The sequence below is a fragment of the Lytechinus variegatus genome, chromosome 1 (genome assembly GCF_018143015.1).
Source record: "Lytechinus variegatus isolate NC3 chromosome 1, Lvar_3.0, whole genome shotgun sequence".
In the NCBI taxonomy this organism is placed as follows: domain Eukaryota; kingdom Metazoa; phylum Echinodermata; class Echinoidea; order Temnopleuroida; family Toxopneustidae; genus Lytechinus; species Lytechinus variegatus.
Genome location: NC_054740.1, coordinates 25538565 through 25563891, shown reverse-complemented (window position 1 = coordinate 25563891; position 25327 = coordinate 25538565). Strand labels below are relative to the sequence as shown.

At 35.9% G+C, this 25327-nt stretch overlaps 1 protein-coding gene across 1 annotated transcript; it reads left to right on the top strand.

Annotated features, from left to right (window-relative positions):
* Positions 1-680: 680 nt before the first annotated feature.
* On the top strand, positions 681-25220 carry LOC121410124 (sodium/glucose cotransporter 4-like). Its single transcript, XM_041602011.1, has 14 exons — positions 681-1160; positions 7165-7236; positions 9060-9164; positions 10619-10678; positions 12368-12472; positions 13038-13224; positions 13964-14190; positions 15873-16008; positions 16619-16726; positions 18919-19069; positions 19829-19997; positions 20611-20826; positions 21664-21778; positions 23341-25220. The coding sequence occupies exons 1-14, from the start codon at positions 1074-1076 to the stop codon at positions 23544-23546; spliced, it is 1944 nt and encodes a 647-aa protein (XP_041457945.1). The 5' UTR covers positions 681-1073; the 3' UTR covers positions 23547-25220.
* Positions 25221-25327: the final 107 nt, after the last annotated feature.

Genomic DNA, 25327 nt, shown 5'->3' with positions numbered 1-25327 from the left:
AATACATCAAAAAGAGAAGGAAAAAATGCAGGCCGACTACTAGTATCTTGTTTGTATCCGACAACTGAATATTTTTTTTTCATGTAAAGCGCAAAGTTAATCCTGTACAATACCTTTCAATTTATTGTCCATGTATTGGAATAGTGGTAGACTAATTTTCGGTGATCTAACTAAAACATTAATTTTGTAATATAACCATGGCTAAAGTCAGTCATTATCAGGGGCCGCCGCGGAACCGGGGGGTTGGGGGGCTTCAGCCCCCCCCCCCCCCACTTTTTTCCAAAACCGTGTACAAAAACGTAAAATTTATCATATGATTGTGATTTTAGCATGGTCAGCCCCCCCCCCCTTCCACACACACACACACACACTTTTGGCTCAGCCCCTCACTTTGAAAACCGTTCCGCGGCTCCTGGTCATAAAATGCATCACCATTGTGAGCAGAATTATGATTGCGCTGTTTATTCTCAAGTGACATACTGTACTGATTTTTCAGACACGGAGACCTATCCTATATAGAATGCCAGACCACTAGACGTAATATACCCCCACATGACCCCCCGAACTGACCAATCACCGCACTAGAAATCGATGCTCCTCCGAAACACCCATCGTTGCGCATTTTAATATCGAAGATGAATGGTGAATTGAAGCTGCTCAAGCATGATAGGGGAAAATAATCCCCCGCTTTGATACCGACTGTGACTCTGTTTCCATTCACTGTAAAATGAACTGATATTATTGTACGAATGTCGTTAGTAGTTCTCGACGGAATGTGAATTCATGTCATGTGGCATTGATCGCGCTCACACCGAGCAGTAGACTGACAAATTGATATCGCATCTTTCCGAACAATCTCCTTTTTTAAAGCGGGAAATTCCAGCACAATAACTAGGACCTTGACTTCTTGCCAGCCTGCTCGCGCCTGCATCAATAAAAATACTGGTGTTGATATATATCCACGTGGCATCATCGGGACTATACCAGGATTAGGCCTACCCGGGATTCATTCATTCATTCATTGCTATCACTGAAAAGAGTATTTGGATTTGGATATATTATCTCAATCAGAAATGGAAGTCGATGGAGCCGCCCTCAAGACCGCTGACATAGTCGTCATCGTTATCCATTTCATTGTCGTCCTTGCTCTAGGTATCTGGGTAAGTAAACATAGCAGCAGAAAGGTCGTCGACGGTATCCTGGGTATATTTGAACTTGTAGTAGCATGTATACGTAGTTGTAGTAGTAGTAGTAGTAGTAGTGGTAGTAGTAGTAGTGTAATAGTAGTAGTGTAATAGTAGTAGTGTAGTAGTAGTAGTAGCAGCAGCAGTAGTAGTAGTAGTAGTAGTAATAGTAGTAGTAGTAGTAGTAGTAGTAGTAGTAGTAGTAGTAGTAGTAGTAGTATAGTAGTAGTAGAGTAGTAGTAGTAGTAGTAGTAGTAGTAGTAGTAGTAGTAGTAGTAGTAGTAGTAGTATAGTAGTAGTTGTTGTTGCTATAGTAGTATAGTAGTAGCAGTAGTAGAAGTAGTAGTAGTATTAGTATTAGTAGTAGTAGTAGTAGTAGTAGTAGTAGTAGTAGTAGTAGTATAGTAGTAGTTGTTGTTGTTGCTATATATAGTAGTAGTAGTAGCAGTAGTAGTAGTAGTAGTAGTAGTAGTAGTAGTAGTAGTAGTAGTAGTAGTAGTAGTAGTAGTAGTAGTAGTAGTAGTAGTAGTAGTAGTAGTAGTAGTAGTAGTAGTAGTAGTAGTAGTAGTAGTAGTAGTAGTAGTAGTAGTAGTAGTAGTAGTAGTAGTAGTAGTATAGTAGTAGTAGTTGTATGAGAAGATGAGGAAGAAGAAAAAGAAGAATTAAATCTAATACAAAAGCCTGAAGAAGAAGAAGGAGAAGAAGATCTCGAGGAAGAATAGCATAGTCGCCTGTGGTAAAATTATGAGAATATTAGGTATGGGATTAACCTGTTGGGAAGGAAGGAAAGGGGGTTAACAGGAGGGAAGTATAGATATACTTACCAGACAAAAGTTGGTGCCAGGCACGGTGAAAATAATAGGAAACCAAAAAGCAGGCCAAAGAAACTAGTAGACTATGTGGATGTTTGCTGAGATGTGAAGTATTCTTGATGTATATTTTAGAGCACGTTGCAGCTTGTAATGAAGGTAAGTAGCATGTTGTAGATAAACTCGAAGACCCGGGGGGGGGGGCACTTACATTGACGAGTGGATACCATGCGCGACCAAAAAAACACGTAAAAAGGATGTCTTTTTCACGACAGGGCACGTTACGTACGTAACGTGAAAAGGGTATCAAAAACTCAAAAATAATGAAAAAAGGGTATCTAATTCGCTAGGAAGATTACGTGTTTAGGGTCGAATTTGCGGGGATGATAAAACAAAATTAAAATGTTTTATAAAGGATGTCCTTTTTGCCCCAACACTTCGTGTTTAGAGTCCGATTTGCGCGAGGTGTAGAAGGTGGGGTCGTACTAAACCAAATAAGGTAAAGCAGACGAGCGAAGGACCCGTAAGAATAAAACATTCCTGTACTTGTTTAGGGGTTCATTTCAGGGAATATTTGCCAAGAGTTTCGTTTTGTTTCCAATACTTGTTAAGGGGTGCATTTTCAGAATATGGAAATTACGTGTTTAGGGTGCTTTTCGAGACCCCATGGTCGCGCATGGTTTCCACTCGTGAATGGAAGTGGCCCCCCCGGGCTCGAAGAGCGAACGGGCGAAGCAAAGGTTGATGTGTTGTAAAACAGACGTCCTCGTCTCGCTCATGTCGACTCTCCAAGTGATGATTTTATCCCTTAGCTGGCCTGACAATGCAGCCTTGCTGAGTTGTGCACCCAAGCATGGATGAATGCACAGGGCTTGGGGGTTTGGGTCTATTGTTGTGTGCACACACCCATAGTACATGTGCATGTATCCTCTATTTTCCAACCCATCCCACAGTACTATATGTATGTAGGGAGCAGTCGCGCGTGCCCCAGACTGTGGTACATTTTACCACAAGTAGTAGTAGTAGTAGTAGTAGTAGTAGTAGTAGTAGTAGTAGTAGTAGTAGTAGTAGTAGTAGTAGTAGTATAGTAGTAGTAGTTGTATGAGAAGATGAGGGAGAAGAAAAAGAAGAATTAAATCTAATACAAAAGCTTGAAGAAGAAGAAGGAGAAGAAGATCTCGAGGAAGAATAGCATAGTCGCCTGTAGGCGTCAATGCAAAGAAGAAGAGAGAGGAAACGGATTTCGAGGAGGATGGAGAGAGTAAGGACAATTTTTTTATAAAGCGGATCAAACTCAGAAGACTACAAAGTTATGGTGTATATATAGCCGCGTATTCTTTGATAAGAAACATATTTAGATAACACTCATGATAGTTTCACTCTTTAAAACCATTTCATTCGCTGACATATATGCAGCCACATGAATAAGACCCAAAGTACTGGGACCGATGTGAAAGTCATTAGAAAGTCGGTTTTCTCTGACTTCAAAATCTAAAAGCATTTCTTTGCTTCCCGGATTAGCATACAGGACAACGCCCACTGCACACCTATACGAGCTTTCAATTGAGACCAAATACCACTCATGACTACAATTGTACAAAAGAGTTTAGCCACGAGCCGTCAAGTGTTTCTGTAGATTTATAAAAGCAGAAACCGCCAGTAGGCTTTGAATATTTTGTAGTGATTACTAGAACTAATAATTGCCTGGCCATTCACTTTATTTCCTGGGAATGGTGTGTTATGATCGAGTTACACCAACGAAACCAACAACAAACCGACCGATGGTATGAACATAACGTAATTAAATGTCCTTGATCGGTCTCGTCTGGTCTTGCCGGCTGATCATGATCGACTTATAATTATCACAAAATCCTGTGGAATATCTGTGTTTTTTATTTGTTCATTTGTAAATTCATGCCGCACTGATTTATTATTTAAATGAATGACTGTGTTTTGATTTACCATAAGGTATGACAAGATTAATCCGACCCCATTAATCGTACTTGATGGAGATCCATAATGATGAGTGTCTGGTGATTTTCTGTAATAATGTAGGAAATAATTAATGGTACTTGAAAATTATTTAGAATACATTAAACCAAATACGCTGAATTTGGCGATCGAGCACGTATGATGTTTTGTACGAGTTTAATCTGAGAAATAACCACCTTTTTTTCTGTTCATCAATTCTGTTCATCATTTCATCACAGTGACGCGATCGATATGAAATTACATGATTTGATATTACATCGAGATCGTCACACCGAACAGTGCACTGTAAAAACTGTGGTATTGAAACTGACACCAGTTGATGTTAATAGAGGACCACACCCTGAGGTGTTAAAACTACACCCTAGAGATTGAACATAACACCAAATAGTGTATCTATATTGACAACCAATGGTGTTGAAACAACACCTATGTGTGTAAAACTAACACCACCAATTTAACACCTTAACACCGGTGTAAAAAAACTGGTGTGGTCCTCTAGCCATGTACACCGATTAACACCAGTTTTTGCTGTGTGCCATTATTCTTATTAAATTCGCCAGTTGTTGAAGGTTGTATCAAATATTAATATCCAATTTTTTTTTTTAGTGATAAAAGATCAGTTCAGGTAGTAGGGTAAAGGGTGAATTGAAATAGACCGATGCGTGGCATGTATTAAAAATGATAATTCAATTACGTGCCAGGTGGTTTGGCATTCATAATAAGACCCACGCTATAATAGGACAGACAGAGAGAGAACGAAGGATTAGATGCAGGGAGCTCTGAACATAATCTGCATTGGGATCGTTTTTGAACTTCATTCCAAGCTATTATGTCATTACAATGAATGATACTAATAATTGTCATTTATGTTGGATCCCCGAAAATCCGTGATGTGTGTATACATTAAAAAACGATCGACATACAAGTATTTTCTACATGAATAAAGTGCTGTACATAAAACAAATGTAGGAAACCTTGGATACATGTTTCTATATATATATGATTTTGAATATGCAGAATGTATATCTATCTCCTGAAGAAGACGGAGGACCGTCGAAAATTCGAGTAAACAATAAAAACCATATTGGCAAACTTTATTGGCAATGAAAGCATTTTCAAATGCAACAGCCCAAAAGCAAATTAAGAGAAGAATATGTCAAATTCTATGACCTAAAACCCACCCCCCTAGTGAATGCGTACGTACCCCCTTCCCTTCTCCACACTATACCCCCCCCCCCCTTGAATACACAAACACCAAAAACAGACCACACTCAAAGAAAACAAATCTTTATTCTGGAAGCTAATCTAGACATGTATACGTATATACACAATAATTATTACAAACTCTACACGCACATCACACGTCACTGTCCTACGCACACCTCTAAAGGAAGGCAATATTTTTCCACGTCACTGCTAAATAATAATGATTACATACAAAATATAGAGGGGGTTCTAAATTTTGATACAATTGCTCTTGCATCCTATTGATGTACAATCAAACGGAACGATCTGACCATCATCATGTTCATGACCACAGACTACACTAACACACATACAACATGATTGTAAGCCCTTCCCACTTCTTCCCCCCCCCCACACGCACACATTATACACCTCATCAGTTATTGCCACTTGGTCTATACACCTAGTCTGCAGGCACAGACCCTGATTGAAACTTTGATCAGCAAAATGTGTCTCCATGCAAAGACTAGCACATACAAACATGACAAAACTTGCTGTGAGGGCCTTCAGTACACGAGGCATAGTAGGCTGCACATTCAGACCCTTATCTCGAGTGAAGTCTACACCAACTTTGCTCACTTTCTATTTGATTTAAGACTTCTCATCCCACTTTGTATAATCCTAGATCGTCTATAATCGTTTGGTCTATGATTAGATTAATAGTGACCGAGAAAAAAAGAAAATATTATATTATTTTATGATTAGGTAAAAACATAACATAAAATTAGATTTCGTTCTTAAAGAGGTCAAAATTTTCCCTCGCTCGCAACTTTATCGCCCCATATACTACGTCGTGTCCCCTCAAACTCATATACGCCACAGAATCAGAACAATGTACATAATATTACTGCTCAATGGCAAAAGACCTTTGGCGGGAATAAGACTCCAGAATTTGGAACCTCACCTTCGTACATAGTCATATACACACTAGAACTAGTAAAACTCCAATATTCCCCAGAACACCTCCACTTAATTCGATATTCTTTGCCTCCCAATCTTCATTTTCCCTTTTTTTGGACCGAATTTATTTTGTTTTTATTTTACAGTATGGAAGCAATAATATGACACCGGACTATATAGATTGAACGCCCATTTATATTACAATTTTTAAAATCATCTTATTTAGTAGCGAATCTGGTTGATGAAATCATGCAGGGACGAGGGAAGTGGGAGGTTCCCCGGTGAAATTATCAACCCTTTCTTTTTATTTGTCCAATGATAACAATACCTCTTTGAATTCAGAAATACATATAGCGAATGATCATATCTACCAACACGAATACGTTTTCCTTCACTAGTCTGGGACGTCGCAAGAAACTCACAACGTCTATGGGTGTAATTTTTTTTTTTCAAAGGGTTGAATCTTAATGGTTATTATATTCCTGGGACTCCTGAGGTCTCATAATTTTGTTGAATGTCCTTATCAAATAAGTGCTCCCAGGGTAGGTTGATAAAAGATCGAGTGGTCTTCATCCGCTCCTATATTCCTTTTGGTTACATCTCATAATTAGGGAATTTAGCACTGCGACGCACAACAGATTCAAGAACATTATATAAAACGTATTGAAAAAGACGGCTGACAGATCTTGGTCTACCGGAACCGGACCAGCAGCTTCGTCCTAAGTTTCGGAGCTAAGAAAATTGATAAAGTGTAGTTTGTCCAGAATTCAAGAAGAAAGTGCTGTTTTGTTTCACCAATTTTCGACAAAGACTTCTCGGCTGATCTTTGTCATCAAAGCTAGGCATTTGAAAATGCATTTTATATGTTCTTGAATGCATCTTAGTGTGAAAATCCCTATCGTCTTAACACTGGGTCTTGTGCATCTAAATTTCCTTAATCTATAACAATTTGGTCTAAGTATTGGTCCTTTTGATATTTCAATCTAATTTACGTGTTTTGTATTTTCCCCTCTCTTTTCAATATCTGAATGTAGTCAGCATGGAAGGCGAATAGGGGGACAACCACGGGATATTTCCTGGCGGGAAAGAGTATGAGCTGGTGGCTGGTAAGTTTCATAATTATGTCGATGGTGATTTTCGTAATTATATACTTATATATATAGAGAGAGAGAGAAAGAGAGTAGTATTGATAAATCATTATCATCATAAAGATTATGGTGACGATGATAATGATGATTATAACGAATACTATAATAATAGAGTCATTTGATTTTGATGAGATGCAGAATTCTAGTACTATAAAGAGAATCAAAATCAATCAATATTCATAAATCGGCCTCTATTTCTCATCATGGCAACCGCTCCAAAAACAACAAATACAAAACAAACCTACAAACAACATTGTCATATCGTTTCATTCGTACGTCTTCATTTCTGACTTTTCGATGGAGATTTATGTCTCCTTTGGTATATTAGTATGTATGGAACATTTCAAATTCCAAACACATGCACTATCTTGACTATGGCATCTATTCGAGTGAGCCTAATTTATGTGAGATATTAATCACAACACAGCACCCGGCACAGCACCCATACCAATGACGATAAACTCCATGTCTCGATCAGTAAGATTGGAAAACAGTATCCCGTTACATTTCTAAAAATATCGCAATATAGAGGCGCATCGCTCTACGTCAATGGGTCAGCAATCACGGACATCTTCCTTTCTACTTATTTTTTCTCTCTCCGTCCCTTCTCCCCCCCCCCCTCCCTCTCTCCCTCCCTCTCTCTCCCTCTTTGTCTATCTGCTCCGCTCCCCCTTGTTTGTAATCATCTTCCCCTTCTTCTAAATCTCCTTCTGTAAAAGAAACAAGCTTGAACTTTTCATGCAGCTTTTAACAAAATTTGTAATCAAGTATCTGTCTCTGTTTATAGGCCCATTCTGTCCCGGGGGGGGGGGGTTGTCAGGGTTCCCCCTTATTTTTCTCATCTGATTTTTGTTTATTTATATTAATTATGTGTAATCATAATGTTATTAACATCACCTTTTCATTATATTGCTAGCATAGTTATGATCATGTCTTTTGTCGCTTAGATTATATAGATTACTCGTGTACACTCATATCTTTCTATTTTTTTTTTGCTTGTAAATAACAGTTCTAATTAGCTTCTTTTCTGGACCCCATGGAAGACCAGCAGTGTCGTGCCTGTCACAGCTGGATATGGGTTATCCAGCCGATTCCATTTTCTTGTTTCTCTCTTATATATGTATGTATTTGTCTTTTTTTAATGTATTCTTGATCGGAAAAATAAATACTATACTATCTCTGTTTTTCTCATTCTCTCTCACACACACGCCCTCACACACGTTCTCTTCCTTGTATATCATGTCAAAGTACTTGCTTGTCTGTGATTGATTGCGCAAACCCCTTGTACGTCATCCCAATCTAAATTCCTTCTCTCGTGGATGTCCTCATTTTAGAAGGGACATGAACATGAAGGAGCAGTGTAATTCACTGAGCTTTCTCCCTCTCTGACAAGGTTAACATGATTTATTAAGCAACAATATCACTTTTCCGTTTCATTGATGCAATTCGTCTTCCATTTTATTTTCATTCTCTTCATCCTCTTCATCCCCTCGGTATTTCTATAAATAGGACTCTAGCTGTCCCAAATTTAAAGATTGAGTCGCATATCTCGAAAATGACAAAATTTCTAGTCACACAAGTCATATCCCACTCAAAACTGGCCAAATGTTGCATGCTATGACACTCAACAATACAGGCATTGTAGTTGGTTATGAAATATGTGATTGGCTGGAGAAAATAAATTATATAAATGTACGCATCCCTTTGACCAGATGTTATGTTAATACATTAATATAGGTTTAAGTGACATTTGTCTTGTAAATTATTGTAAATTTATTCAGGTTGGCCTGTCTCTATACGTAAGCAACATCGGTAGCATCCATTTTATTGGACTCAGTGGGACCGCAGCAAATAACGGCATAGCTGTCATCTCATATGAGTTTTCTGTAAGTTCATATTTCCCTTTAATCTACACTTTAAATAAAGGTTTAGTAGTAAAGTAAACGATTGTGCTGTTGATTAGGTGTCCGACCCGCAAAATTAGTCAAACTGTATTAAAATTACGTTTCAAGATGATATTCAATTTGTTCGGATATTTACCACGTCATTATTTTGAAGAGTCATTTTCGAAATTTTTTTTTTATATTTTTTATAACTCCTTAATACGACCAAAAAATCCACATTTCCTTAGAATGCAGGAAAGCCAACGTCTTTTTTTTTATACTCCGTACATTTTTTTAAACAAAATCTACAAATGGGAAAAAATTCTTCTGTATCGGCCTACCATCTTTTGCTATTCGTAGATAATATTTCCATTGTGTGGGGAAAACAATATGAGATGAGTTTTATTTTTACAGAAATTTACAACAATTTTTTAAAGAGTAGCCTGCAGGTACCAGGTTTCTCGACTTAACCTAAAGTCTCTAAAGACACCTGGTAGCATTTCAATATTTGTCATCTGACAGAATGGAATGATCTTCCGTCTATTCTTGATTGCGATTGGCTGGGAAGCACATTACGTCTGATTTTTAAAGCATACTTTATTGGATTAAACATCCGACCCCCCCCCCCCCCGCCCATAGTCGTTCAAGATGATCTATATACGCATAAACACACCAATAACTATTGCCTCTGAAGTGCAGTCGACTAGACGACATGGTGAGATATTTTACTATGTCGACTTACAATATAGCATTATTACCTGAATGTCGACATGGTGAGATGTGTTATCTCGCCAAGTCGAATTATAAAAAGCAATAACATGGCGAGATGATATCTCAACATGTTGGCATAGTACTTTATAAAAGTCGACTTGGCAAGAAAACGTATCCCAACATGTCGACACAATGAGGCTACGAAGTCGACGTGGTAAAATATCTCGCCATGTCGTCAAGTCGATTGCACTTCAAAGGCTCGGTAGGCATTTTTCAGGCTCCGTAAATAACCACACAGCGGCTTGTGTAACCTTGTCAAATATAGCTCTAGGCTATATTATTATGATCGCCTAATAAGTTCTGAACGTTCCAATCCATCCATGATTTATTGTTCGAAATAGACATGAAATGAACCATGAAATACTCCGAAAATTTGCTTTGCCCAATTGATCGTGGGCCCGGCAGCCGCTGTGCACCGCCAGATCGACGAGGATCTATCCCTTTAATCGTTGAACGCCAAACAGGGTAGCAGCAACTCCAATCTGACGCGGCCGAGGTTTGAACTCCCTGCTAGGAGGACGTTCTACCAACTGAGCCAACACACCGGTTATTGTGAATCAATGTAGGGGCTTCATAGTACTTCGTGTATTCTAAATAAAGGTCCTACCGACCTACCAAAACCCTATACATGTCACTTTATTGATTCCTTTTTTCTTTTGTTATTTTGGTCTTAAATCTTATTTCAGGGTCTTTTCTGTTTATTGTTACTGGGATACATCTTTATGCCGATCTACATAGCATGTGGGGTAAGCATTGAGTGTCTATGGATAACACGTTGAGAAACACGAAACATGAGACTAGCAGGAGGTACAAAATTTATGTTCATGATTATTCTGAGGAGTAAGATTATTATGATTTTGATGATGAAGAGGAGGATGAGGATGGTGGTGGTGGTGGCGGTGATAATGATGATGATGGTGGTGGTAATGAGGAATAAGTTGCCCGGGGGGGGGCCACTTACATTGACGAGTGGATACCATGCGCGACCAAAAAAACACGTAAAAAGGATGTCCTTTTCACGATAGGGCACGTTACGTACGTAACGTGATAAGGGTGTCAAAAACACAAAAATAATGAAAAAAGGAGTATCTATTTCGCTAGGAAAATTACGTGTTTAGGGTCGAATTTGCGCGAGGTGTAAAAGGTGGGGGTCGTACTAAACCAAATAAGGTAAAGCCAACGACCGAAGGACCGTAACAATAAAACATTCCTGTACTTGTTTAGGGGTTAATTTCAGGGAATATTTGCCAAGAGTATCGTTTTGTTTCCAATACTGTCTTATTAAGGGTAGGGTTTCACACGCCAATACTCGTTAAGGGGTGCATTTTCAGAATATGGAAATTACGTGTTTAGGGTGCTTTTTGAGACCCCATGGTCGCGCATGGTATCCACTCGTGAATGGAAGTGCCCCCCCCCCCCCCCGGGATAAGTTGACGATGATTAAAGTTTTCGATGATGAGGAGGAGGAGGATGAGGTCGATAATGATTTTGATGAGGAGGAAAATGTGGAAGATGATGGTGATGATGATGATGATGATGATGGTGATGATGATGAAGATGTTGATGATGGTGATGATGGTGATGATGATGATGATGATAATGGTGATGATGATGATGATGATAATTATGATGATGATGATGGTGATGATGATGGTGATGATAATGATGATGATGATGGTGATGATAATTTTGATGATGGTGGTGATGATGATGGTGGTGATGATGATGATGATGGTGATGATGATGATGATGATGATGATAATTATGATGATGATGATGATGATGATGATGATGATAATTATGATGATGATGATAATTATGATGATGATGATGGTGATGATGATGATGATGATAATTTGATGATGATGATAATTATGATGATGATGATGATGGTGGTGATGATGATGGTGATGATGATGATGATGATGGTGATGATGATGATGATGATGATAATTATGATGATGATGATGATGATGATGATGATGGTAATGATGGTGATGATGATGATGATGATGATCATGGTGATGATGATGATGATCATGATGATGATGATGATGATAATGATGTCTGGCCATTATGATGAAGATAGTAGTGCTAAAAATAGGGATTGTATGACGTTGATCATTATCGTCTCATAAATAATTTGCCTTCTTGAACAATAGAAATTCTATAGCACGATGATTCAAATTTCAGGATATTCGGTAGCATAGACTGCTTAATGTGCAACAAAAATAGCCTTTCGTTTCCCTTTTTGGCACATTGATGTGCAAGATTAAAATATGAAAATTTGACATGCCAATTAAGGCAAAGTAATTACTGTACTAGCTTTTATTGACATTTTTTCTATATAGAAGACAAATTAGGTACTTTTTACAACTTTTTTTTTATAGCAAACTTGATTATTAAGTTTGACATGACGTATCGCTCCCTTGCAGGTCATCACTGTTCCTGAATATCTTCAGCTTCGATTCGGTGGCTCTCGATTGAGAATATGTTTATCAGTCGTATCGATCGTCTTCACAATTGTTACAACTCTCGCGGTAAGTCACACTCTTTTGAGATATAAAGGGATTTTGTACAGTTTTTAATTGGCAGTAAAATAAGTTATTGAAATCAGTTTATGTGATTGAATGATAGCGTGTTAGTAATTGAAAATCGATGGTATTCGTTTCATAAAACAGTCCACAGTTAAATTCATATTGAGTGAAGGAGCACATATAACTTTAATTGTTCAGTCGCGAGAGTCAAACTATATTATTCATCACGTTTATGAAATCGTCTGCTCGTGCAAAATCTCACTTAGAAGTCAGTATACCAAAACACTAAATGAAATTAATTAAAAGAAATAGTGAGTGGATGACGTCATAGTCTCCTCATTTACATACCAGCCAGGATGTGCATATAACTGTTTTGTGAAATAGCGAAACTTTAAAGTGTCATAACTTTCTTATTTTACATCCGATTTTTATGAACTTTTCAGTGTTACGCTTGTTTGATTTTTCTCTTTTTATTTAACTCAATTTTATGTTTGGGTGGACTTTTCCTTTAAGGACATCGTCCAGATATATTGAATAGATTATAAGCTCTCTACATATTTCATTTCAGTCTGAGATGTATGCTGGTATTGTGATCATACAGCAAGTACTTGGTTGGAATCTGTACTTATCTCTCATTCTCTTACTTGCGATGACCGTTGCTTATACCATGGCTGGTGGTCTTACTGCAGTCATCTATACTGATGCTTTACAATCATTTATCATGATCATTGGAGGCTTCATTCTTTTCTTTATCGGTGAGTTTCAACTCAAACTAAATTTAGCATGTTGATATTTATCAGGTTTCAGCTAGAAATATTCATGCAATTCGACTGAACAATGTTAAGCTCAAAATTATTGTTTGAAGTTAACAAATTCAGCTCTCACTTATTACTTCTATATCCCAACTGAATATCGTACGAATTGTAGACATACCTCCAGCATGTCCGTCGCTCAATGTTGGATAATGTATAAAGTCTGATGAACACGGTTTCCTTCCCATGTCTGTCATGTAACACAACGAATTCAAAGTGCTTCTTTTTGGGTTTCTTTCTTGTAAACTTATAGGTAAAACTGTTTAAGTGGTTTAGGGTCCCAGAAAGTCTACCTCGGGATCTATCGAGAACTTCCTTAAAGTCACAATTTTTGGAATGACATATCCTGGTAATACCTGTAGATTTGTTATTTTACGACAAGTATCGCTTAAAATAATTTGTAGGTCGATTGCTTCGTTCTCTTACAGAAACAGGATAGATTCAAGACGGCGTATCCAGGCGCTTGCAAACGAAGGAGCTGACCTGACGTCTTAATTTCTAAAAATAAAATTATAAAATATAGGAAATATATATTACTAAATGGTAGAAAGAGAAGGAAAGGGGAGGAAGGGGTAAATTCTGGTCTCTATACTATTTCAAATTCAAGAAAATTAAAAATTACTCTTCGTGAATGTCTCATTCTTTTAATACCTTTTCCTCGCGTTTTATTCTCACATTTTAGCTATGGTGGAAATAGGTGGATTTGGGGGTCTTTATCAGGCCTACATGCATGCCATTCCCAATTCTACCCTTGAAGAAATGGCTCTTAACCCTCACAATGCTAGCAGCTGTGGTATACCAACAGAGAATGCATGGCATATCTTCCGAGCTGCTGATGCGGGCGATTACCCGTGGCCTGGCGTGATTGGGATCTTCTTACTCTCGGCTCAGTATTTTTGTACTAATCAAGTAGGTATCTTTTTTTATGTTCATGGTATAATATTTTCCACAACCTGAGATATGTATGAAAATAATGTGGATGGCCGTATATTTTTAGAGGTCGTAGTATCAACTGGAAATAAAAGATAGCGAAGGAAAAGTTGTGCAAATGCATTTTCGGGGGAGGGGGCCGGATAAGAGATTGTTTTTGTGTGTTTTTTCATGAAACTGAGATGTTGACTAGAGCATAGTGGAGTGGGATTTTTTTTATCATCTGGAAAGGATAAAAATGAACGAAAAGACAAGTGAATTGTGAAATTGATTGTAAATGTTAAATCGTTCCAAGCGTTTAATCCAGCCAGAGAAGACGTAATAATCGAAAGAGAAAAGGAGTATATATGGGTTAATGTGCGTGAGAGTGTTGTGAGGTGTGCGTGTGGCGGGATGTATGTATTGATATCAAAATAAGAACTTATTATAGATAAAAACATATTACTTTCTGGACTGGAGTCTACATGGGAAGGACGTTGGTGTTGTGAGTGTCACAACAAAAAGCTTATGTTTGTGGGTGTGAGTGAGGGTGTGTGATGAGTGTCGCTGTAGGATAGGTGTAGTGTAGATGGGTATACTGTTTTGATGAAGATAAAGCATGCAAGTGTATTTTTTCAGTCAAGTATCAGGTGTGTGTGTTTTCCTATGTGAGGAAAATCCATATGAGCGTGTGTGCGGAGATGTGCGTGAGTGTGTATATGGTGGGTGGTACGTGCGGTACGATCCCTCGCACAAAGTGCATTTCATCTTCATTACTCCCATTACACCAAGTAAAAGTGCACTTAAATGAAAAGTGTGTGGGTGAGCTATGGTGAGCGTGGGGTGCTATAATATTTAAATGTGGACGCTTTGTCAAGTTTTGCTGTTCGCTGTTCACCCTGACAAAAACTTTATTGTAAAAATAGCAGAAAAAATAATAAAAAATATTGCCGAAGGTTTGAGAAAAATTCATCAAATTATTAAAAAGTTATTAGAATTTCAATTATTTGATTTGTGACGTCATATGCGAGCAGCATTCCTACACAGCGAATGGTAAAAAATCAATGAAATGTCATTTTCTAAGAAAATTGAAAATGGTTTTCACTGTACCTTTTGTATATCAATAGACAAATCATTTCACACCCAATCATGAATAGAAAACAAAATTAAGTCATCAGGAACCATGCAAAATTTGAAATTCATGCATTTTATATTACTGACACATGGGGCAGCTGCTCGTTTATGACGTCACAAATCAAAAACTTTGAGCTCTAATAACTTTCTTACTCTTTAACGGATTTTCCTCAAACCTTCACCAATATTTTATACTATTTTTCTGCTATTTTTGCAACAAAGTTTTCTTCAGGGTGAACTTCCCCTTTAAAAGTTAGATAGAAAATCATCAAAATAAAAAAGTGAAGCATTGAATTCTTCATAATTAGTACTGATATCGACTGAGAAACCTCAGTGTTTCATAAAGCTGATCGCATTTAAGAGCGACTCCAAGAACGCAGATCCTTTCCTAGGCACTAAATAATCACCAATGAGCATGTTGAATATCATTTACCCCAGGAAAGGATCACCAGTCGTTCTAAAAGTCGCTCTTAACTTACGAACATCTTTATGAAACGACCCCCGGTTCTTTCATGATTCTGATTGTTCTCCTTTCTTCCGACTTTCAGTTTCTTGTACAGCGATCAATGTCTACCAAGAATTTTACTCAAACCAAAGCTGGTACCGTGTTTGCGAGCTACCTCAAAGTCTTACCTCTTCTTCTCATGATCTATCCGGGCATGGTCAGCCGAGCATTGTGGCCTGGTATGTATATTATACTTATATTCATTGTTTGCTCAATCCTTTATGGCAAAAATATTTTTAAGAAATAGAGCATCATATTATATTCACTATGGCGCCACTTTCATTGTAATCATGATCATTATGATAATCATAATTAGTATATATCGGTATGTATGAGAGATCAGATGAATTATAAAAAAATCACTTGGAATATGTAAACATACCTCATTTTTAGTTGAAAATTATACGATTTGTCTTCTTTATATGTATTTTTTATTTGAGTGAAATTCTCTTACATTGCAATAAATTTTTAAAGAAAATATAAACAAATGGATACAAAAATAATAGATTTATTGTGACAGAAATCAGGAGAGGGACATTACCTGTGAGAGATATGGCTTGAAATTATGAGACATTGCAGGACAGGTAGTATTCAACCCTTGTAATTTTGGTGAAGACAAAACAAGACAACTGCAGTCTTTAATGAGTCAAGCCTTAACTTTTAATTTCAACACACATAACAAATATTACTTACACAATAATTCTATCAATTTATTGATTATAAAGTTAAGAGATGTTCAAAAAGTCCATTTAGAATAGATTTTCGATTTCTTTTATGTTATATTTTTAGATGAAGTCGCATGCATTGACCCTGACTCTTGTATAGAAGTTTGTGGAAATCCAAATGGATGTACAGACATTGCTTATCCACGACTGGTATTAAGGCTCATGCCTACAGGTAATTGATTTTATAGATTCCAAAAATACAATTGGAATAGTATAAGGGAAGGCGGGGTAAGTTTAGCATAGGGGCAAGTTGAGCCACCACCCCCAGGCTAATAATGAATGAGTCAGACATTGTTGTGGGGTCATGTCTTGATGACCCATTGCATAACCCTTAACTCAACCACTTTATTTCCAACTTTGAACAAAAAGTACTTTTTTAGAGGGAAAAATACAAATTTCAGCCAAAAAAGTAAAAAAGGGTGTGAAATAGATAAGTGCTTTTTACCAAAACACGTCTTTGAATATATTATAGAAATAAGAACAATATTGTTAACCCAGGCATGGATTCTCATTCTTGTCATAGTTTTTTTGCATGATGAATGCATAAGAAATGTATAGAATTATATGGGCAAGTTGAGCCTTTTGACATCGTTTTTTTTCAAAGGCCTCGATGACTTTCAGTGTGGGGGTAGAAAGTTATATGTAGGTGAAAAACATTTCCAAAGAATCAAATTTAACCCTAATACTCCCGGGGGGGGCCATAATGGCCCCCCTCAACAATTTTCGCGATATATCTGCTGCGCGAAATTTTTTCACCTCGCAGCTCACTGACTTTTTACATTCAAGTCTCGCGCAAATTTTGAGACCAAATTTGTGACGCCCGGGTACGCGGTTACGACATTACGCAACATTATGCAAGTGCATGTCAGACCCAAAATTGCTCATAAACGTGATTTCATGTACAAATCCAATGCAAATTGCGTATTTAGCCAAAATTCATAAATGTTTCATTATTTCTACTTTTACTGATTAAACTTAATTAATTTTGCCTTGTTTATGATCAGAATTATGTCTGGAACAATTTCCATTGAAAAAACAATAAAAAACAAAAAGTGAAAAAACAAAGAAATACATAAGAAATTCATAAAACAATAAAATACATAAGAAATTTATTTCTAAACCAAAGTTTTTTTGAATTACGATTGTTAAGAATGCTACAAAGAAAATTTTTACCAAAAATTAGCATTCTAGGAGCTTTATTTAGTGAATTAGAGCAAAAAGTATGATTTATGCATAAATTAGCATAATTAATTCATATAAAATAAAATCTCATTATTTTGGAAAATTTTACCATACAGCCTTGTAGATTACATCGCACACTACCAGCGTGCAAATTTTTGCGTCGCTCGCGCGATCGGCGGCCGAGATCTTAAGGGGGGCCATAATGGCCCCCCCCCCCCCCCCCGGGAATGACAAGAATCAAAATACCCCGGGAGATTTAGGGTTAAAAGCGAGGTACTTATTTCTACAATATTACTAGTCATATTAATTCTAACATGCAAAATGCAAAAAGTGTCACAACTTACCCCGCCTTCCCCTACACATATGCAGACATCATTTTTTTTTTATAAAGTATGCATCGTAGAACTAAAAATTGCAAGGATAACAATGAATCTCTTAAGAAGAGAATTGAATTTACTTACTGTAAATCATCCATGGATTGGTACTCTCATATTTTAAAGATCATTATTTCTGATAATGAGTCTATGATCTCTTGCTACATTGGATGAACCATTACCAATGTGGTTTGATATTTTAGTTGCAATATAAATGTTACTTCAGTTGTCTATTTTGATATTTGTTTGAAATACACGCATTTTCATATTACATTTTGACAAGTTTTGTTTCAATGGATGCAGTAGAAATCCCCAAAAAAATTATTCAGGATTTTGTCAATTAATTTCGTTCTAATAAATAAGGATTGAAAGAATAATAAAAAAAAAACATGAAAGAAACTATGTTTTGACTCATGTCAGCCAGCTATACAGCCTATACTGAACGAGTGCATTCCTCTGATATAAGCATTTAAAGATTGACGATCACAAGAAAGATGCTTTGTATTATTTCTGAATTTCATATCAATTTTCATTTGATTAGTTTTTATACTGCAATACATTACATATAAGATTTATAATCAATTTTCGAAACCTAATTGAGAAATCAATTCAAGATACACATAATAGGTAAAACGGTACTCATTAACAAAAACAATAGTATTAATACTGGATGCATTTGCTTGACAAAATGGAACAGTTTCTAGACCCCCGCGCACTTATGGACCCTGTGTTTATGAAACCACTGACCCGCAACTATGATACATGTACGATATTTCTCCATTTACATTTACCTTTCTTTGCTTGTCAGGATTAAAAGGGTTAATGTTTGGGGCTATGCTTGCTGCCTTGATGAGTACTCTGACGTCAGTGTTCAATAGTTTAAGTACTCTCTTCACAATGGATATATGGACCAAGATTAGACCTGTTGCCAAGGAGACAGAACTCTTAATCGTTGGACGGTAATATTCTGATAATGCTGTTCATTTGAAATAACATTTTTTTTCATGATAAATCTATTACAATGTCTAAAACTCCATAAAAAGACATGTAGAGAGAATTTGCACTAAGATTGAATCTGGAGGAAATGTGGAGATTTCTGAATTATAATAACGTGTCTATCTTATAGCTTGTAGAATCAGTTTGTGTGCATTCCTCCGGAGGGAACAAATGCATTACATTCACTTGAATTTTGAAATGATAATGTGTATATCACAGTGTCGCACTGATGTTTATCCTTATGAAGTCTTTATATTATTTTATGTGTAGTGCACGTATCAGTTGTTCTTTACTGGATGTTTTCTAGCTATATTATACCCAGTACACATATTCTTTGTTCTTAGAGGTTTATTTTTGTTTTATTATTATCATTAGCATTATTATAATTATTATTATTGTTGTTGTTGTTATTATTACTATCATCATATTTTTATTATTATTATCATTACTATTATTATTTTTATTACTATTATTATTATTGTTATTATCATTGTTATTATTATTATTATATTGTTATTATCATTATAATTATTATTATTATCATTATTATTATTATTATTATTATGTTAACAAGATCATATTTGTGGTTATCAGAGCAATATTATGGCCCCCTCTTATTCACCCTTTGAAAATTGTTCAGCTTTTTTTAATGCTTCCTTTGATTTGGATAGCTTTAAAATTGTATTGTTTTTTTTTTCCTTTTAAAACAATTATCTGTGTAGTGCCTGTACAGGTGTGATGGCCATCATAGCTATCTTGTGGCTTCCTCTAATTCAAGCCTCAGGGACCGGACAGCTCTTCGTCTACATCCAAGCTATGGCGTCATATTTAACCCCTCCCATCTTTGCAGTCTTTGTAGGGGGCATGTTTTGGGAACGAGTTACTGAAAAGGTACGACAGATTGCAAAGAGAATTCTCTTCTGTCTTTTAAGTCTTACCTACGTATTTTATTCATCTTTACTTCTATTATGTCAACTCCTTTTTTTTACTCATCAATTTTATCTTAATCATTTAAATTTCACCTAGCAGGTGTTATGGTTAGTTATTATATAGATTACTACTTATATTCTCCATCTTGTATCATAATGTTTCCTCTTAATTATTTCGTCTGCCAAAGGGTGTAGTGGTTGATTGTGTTACTAATTATCATATTCTCATTTTTGGGGGTATATTTATTTTCATTGTTGACAGGGTGCATTTTCTGGGGCCCGTTGCAGAAAGAGTTGCGTTTAAACACAAGCCCAAAAATCAATCGCAAGTCCCAAATGCGCGCTGTTGATTGGTTGAAAATCAAGTTGCGCATGATAGAGTTGCAATCGATTGCGACTCTTTCTGCAACGGGCCCCAGTTCTGCTAGCGGGCTGGTTATTATATCAACTATCATTTCTCCACTTTTATATCATATTCTACAATTTGGTCTGCTAGCACCGGGGAGTAGTGGTTGGTTATGATATTAATTATCATATTCTCAATTTTTCTCTATATTAATAATCATTGTTGACAGGGTGCATTTTTTGGTCTGCTAGCGGGAGTAGTGGTTGGTGTCATCCGTATGATCCTGGACTACACCTTCACTGCGCCAGGATGTGGTCAGACAGACAACAGACCAAGCATCGTCTCTAACTTCCACTACCTTTACTTTGCCACTGTCCTCTTCACCATCACACTCATCGTCATTGTCATCATTAGTCTCTTTACTGAACCAATCCGAAGTGAAAAGGTATGTCTTAAAAAGAATTGAATAGTCAAAATAACCGATCTGGGGGCCTGCCCCTTCCTAGCCTGCATGCAGGAAACTGTGACATTTGTGACAATCGAAAAGGGTGTAAAATGAATTTGACCCCCCCCCCCCACCAGTCAAGGAGGGAGATTATTTGAGTGATGGGCTGTTTCCTTTTTTGTGATTGTAGTGATGACCTTTTCCTGTATATATATATGTTTTTTTTGCTGGAGTTTTATAAAGAAAAATTTGGTCCTTAATTTATAGTGCTCCCTCCCCTAATCCTGAATCTGCTTCTCGTTAGTGAAAACAAATTTACTAGGATATGTCTGGTCAGATAACTTCTGAAAATGAAAACAGACTGAGAATGTATAGGCTTGATTAAACAATTGGATATTGAAACAATATAAAGAATGAGTCACACGCATATAGGCCTACCTAGTGTAATAATAATACAAATAATAGACCTAATATTCAAATATCAGTATTCAAGCCTTTGTTATCTCCTGTTTTTTCTGAAGCAATTCTAAGCAAAAAGACATTTTCTTAAAGAATATTGATAAACATTTATAGGGTCAAATAAACAATGGTGAATAATGAATAATAAAAAGTGAGATATATAGGTGTACATATAATTCCAAGACTGTATAAAGTATAACCATATTCCATTTTCCACATTTTGTTTTTTTTAACATACCCGGTATGGTAAAAATAAAAAATAAAATGCTTTGTAAAAAACAGTTAAATATTCTATCCTCCTAATTAGATACTCTTCATTATCACTTATCCCCACACTTATCAAAGTATTACTTGTATTATTTTTGCTGCTCCCTACAGCTGGTACGTTTAACATGGTGGACAAGGCACAGCAAATTACCCAGACAACCAATGGATGACTCCTATAAGCCTGTAGACACACCAGCAAGTCGTGATCAACTAGATCTTGAAGATGGTAATCATGCTTCTTTCTTTTTTCTTTTTTTTTTATAAAAGTAATTTTGAAAAATAGTTAAAACTTCTAAATTTATGTTTTTAATCATTAAAATGATGATTGATTAGAATGATCAATGATTATTTGTATAAATTTGTTGTATCTATTATTGCTATATACTACCAAATATGTTATAACACAATATAACAGTGAATAATCTTTCCACATGATTTGTCAAAAATCAAGGATAAAAACCTAATTATTCTATTAACTGCCGGAGAAAAAGAAATCAATACTGCACTTTTTTCCAAAGTTAATCACAATTGCAAGATCTAAATTGAGTTTTCCCATCAACCACCGGAGAAAGGGAACTTAATACTGAATGCTTTTTTAAAAAGTCAATCACATTCACCAGATATAAATCTAATACTCATATTCTCCACTGGAGAGAAAAAGTTTGATGTACTTTAAAGCTATTTTGAATTGAAGTGCATTGCACTGTGTTATATCTTGTATGACAGTCTTCAACATAATCCCAATCATCTACTTGTGTGCTTAAAGGACAAGTCTAGTCCAACAAAAAGTTGATTTGAATAAAAAGAGAAAAATCAAACAAACACAACACTGAAAATTTTATAAAACTCGGATGGAAAATAAGAAAGTTATGACATTTTCAATTTTTGCTTAATTTCACAAAATAGTTATATGCACATCCTGGTCAGTATGCAAATGAGGGAACTGATGACATCACTCATTCACTATTTTGTATTTTATTATATGAAATATGAAATATTCTAATCTTTCCTCAATGTCCTGTGAAACAAAGTTTTATTTTGCCCTGAACATGTTGAATTACCACAGTTTAACATTTTATGGTTCAGTCAAGTTGGTCCTTATTATCAAATCTGTTAAAATGAACAATTGTATAAATTAAACAATAAAAAAAATAGAAATAGTGAAGGAAATCATCAATTCTCTCATTTGCATGTGACTAAATTGTGCATATAACTATTTTGTGGAAAATAAGCGAAACTTTAAAATGTCATAACTTTCTTAGATTTCATCTGATTTGGATGAAGTTTTCATCATTATGCTTCTCTGATTTTTCTCTATTGATTCAAATCAACATTTTTCTGAGATGGAATTGACCTTTAAAAAGAGAGAGATCCAATTTCAAATTATAGAACCATTGCTTCAATTTCCTTCAAGACTGGTCTGTTTCAAATGAACAACTCAACTTTTTGAAATTTGCACATTCATGGAATTAACAAGCCATCATTTCCTTGTTATGGTCCAGTGGATAAGTCTTCTGCCTTTGATGCAGAGGGTCGTGGGTTTGAATCCCAGCCATGCCGTAATTTCCTTCAGCAAGAAAGTTATCCTCATTGTGCTGCACTCGACCCAGGTGAGGTGAATGGGTACCCGGCAGGATTAATTCCTTGAACGCCAGAGTGCTGAAAGGCAGCTTGAGCTAAAGCCGGGGTAATAATAATAACGCGCCTCGGAATAGAATATTTCTAGATAGATGGCGCTATACAAATGCCTATTATTATTATCATTATTACATATCTTTTTAAATACAGTGAAAGTGAATGATCCTTCATGTGCACGTCGAGCCTGTGGTATCCTATGTGGGATTACCTTAGGCAAGGCAGCTGATCAACCCAGTGAGGAAGAGATCAAACGAATGACATCACTCGAGGAGACCCCCTTCTGGTATCGTGTCATGCTTGCTAATCTCATCATCGCTATAGGATTCGGAATATTTCTCTTTGGGTTCTTCGGTTGACGACTTATTTTGTTTCTTGACCTGTAAACAATCCATGATGCACAATACAAAGTATTTTATGGACAATCAAGAGTGGCAGGGTATTAGATATTACAAGTGTTATTTGAAATCATTTTTATATATATATATCATCTAATGTAAGGTGAATTCTCCCCAATTGTCGCTCCAGTAGTCTTTGTGTAACGTGGCAGCAATTTTTTCCCCTAAGAATTTTACTTACCTGTCAGAAAGGAGTTTATTTAGTCAAAGACTACACATTATGATCATTCATAAACATAGATCGTAAAGCTATTAATTACTTAGCAACGATATTGTAACCACTCGAGCATTTTCGTCGGCAGTGTGCAATGAGATGATGGCAAGATGGCGGGTTCAAATTCCAATATACATGTAGGCAGTAAACTTGACATGAACATTTTCTTTTGTGATAAAAATTGAGGCAAGACTTTGAACAAAATACAAGTCAAAGTCTTTTAACATAATTCAAAGACTCCAAAATGAATTATTTGTAGTACAGAAAGATAAAAAGGCCCAAAAGTTGTAGGACAATAAAATTGCTGTCTGGTACCAATGAAATGTGGGAACAGCTTGTGCTTTATATGCATTGCAAAAATATGTAGACAGGGTGATAGTTAAACCACAGGGTTATAGATATGCAATACAATATAAAGAAACACCTTGAGTACTGGTAGACAGCAGGTGTATGTGATGATGCATGTGTGTTTTCTTGTTTCATAGAGAGGCTCTTGTGCAAGAAGTTTGCAGTGATTATCCTTGTGATGAAATATATTAGAATATGTGAATGATTTTTCTTTAATTGGCATGTAAATGGGAACTTAATATTTCTAACATTATGAAATGTTTTATTCTCCTTCCTTTCTTTGTTACCCCCCCCCCCCACCGGCAATTTTTCACTAATTCATTGTATTCAAATCAGAGCCTGTAACGGGGGGGGGGGGCATTCATTTTGTGATAGACTGCTAGAAAGTATATCTTTTTCTTCTGTATGTATATTTGTTTCATACAATTTTGATATACAGTATTAGTATAATGCTGGTGTTTTTCAACTAGGAAAATGATTTCAGATACTGCAAAATTTATTTTTAGTCTGGTGTTTTTGCTGTTGATAGTTTCCATTATAATAAAAAAACAGATCAGAGACTCATAAGAAGTTAAAAATATATAAACTGATTAATCAAATCAAATATTTGTCATTAATATATACATTATTATTAATGACTCTCTTCAAATCAAAATTAAAATCATATCTCTTTAGTTACGAAAATTATCTGTGTAGATTTAGGTACAGAGCTCTGAACAAGCACAGCTGAATAAATTCATATAAAAGCTGCACGATACAAAATACATTATGTTTATTATAGATAAGTTTCTTTAGTACAGCACATAATGTTGCATCATATATTTTACGCCAGAAATAGGAATTATAAACATTTGTTCTTTCTTAAAAATGAAGTGGGAACGTTTGTTGCGCACTGTAATAATATTTAGAGCTCTGATAAATACTGGGTAGACATAAGTAAGTTGGTCAAATATTAAAACCAACAGTTGGATGCTGAATGATTGTCATTTTTATTTCAACGAAGAATCAGTACCCGTAATATTATATTTTGATATAAATGAATGTAAATAAATGTATAAAAATCTTGTATCAAAACCTAAAAAGTGCATTTTCTTTTTATTGAATATATTCATGCATTGTTGAAGAGTCTACAAGGCACTGATACCCTTCATGTAATTTTTTTTTAAACCCTTAAAATATC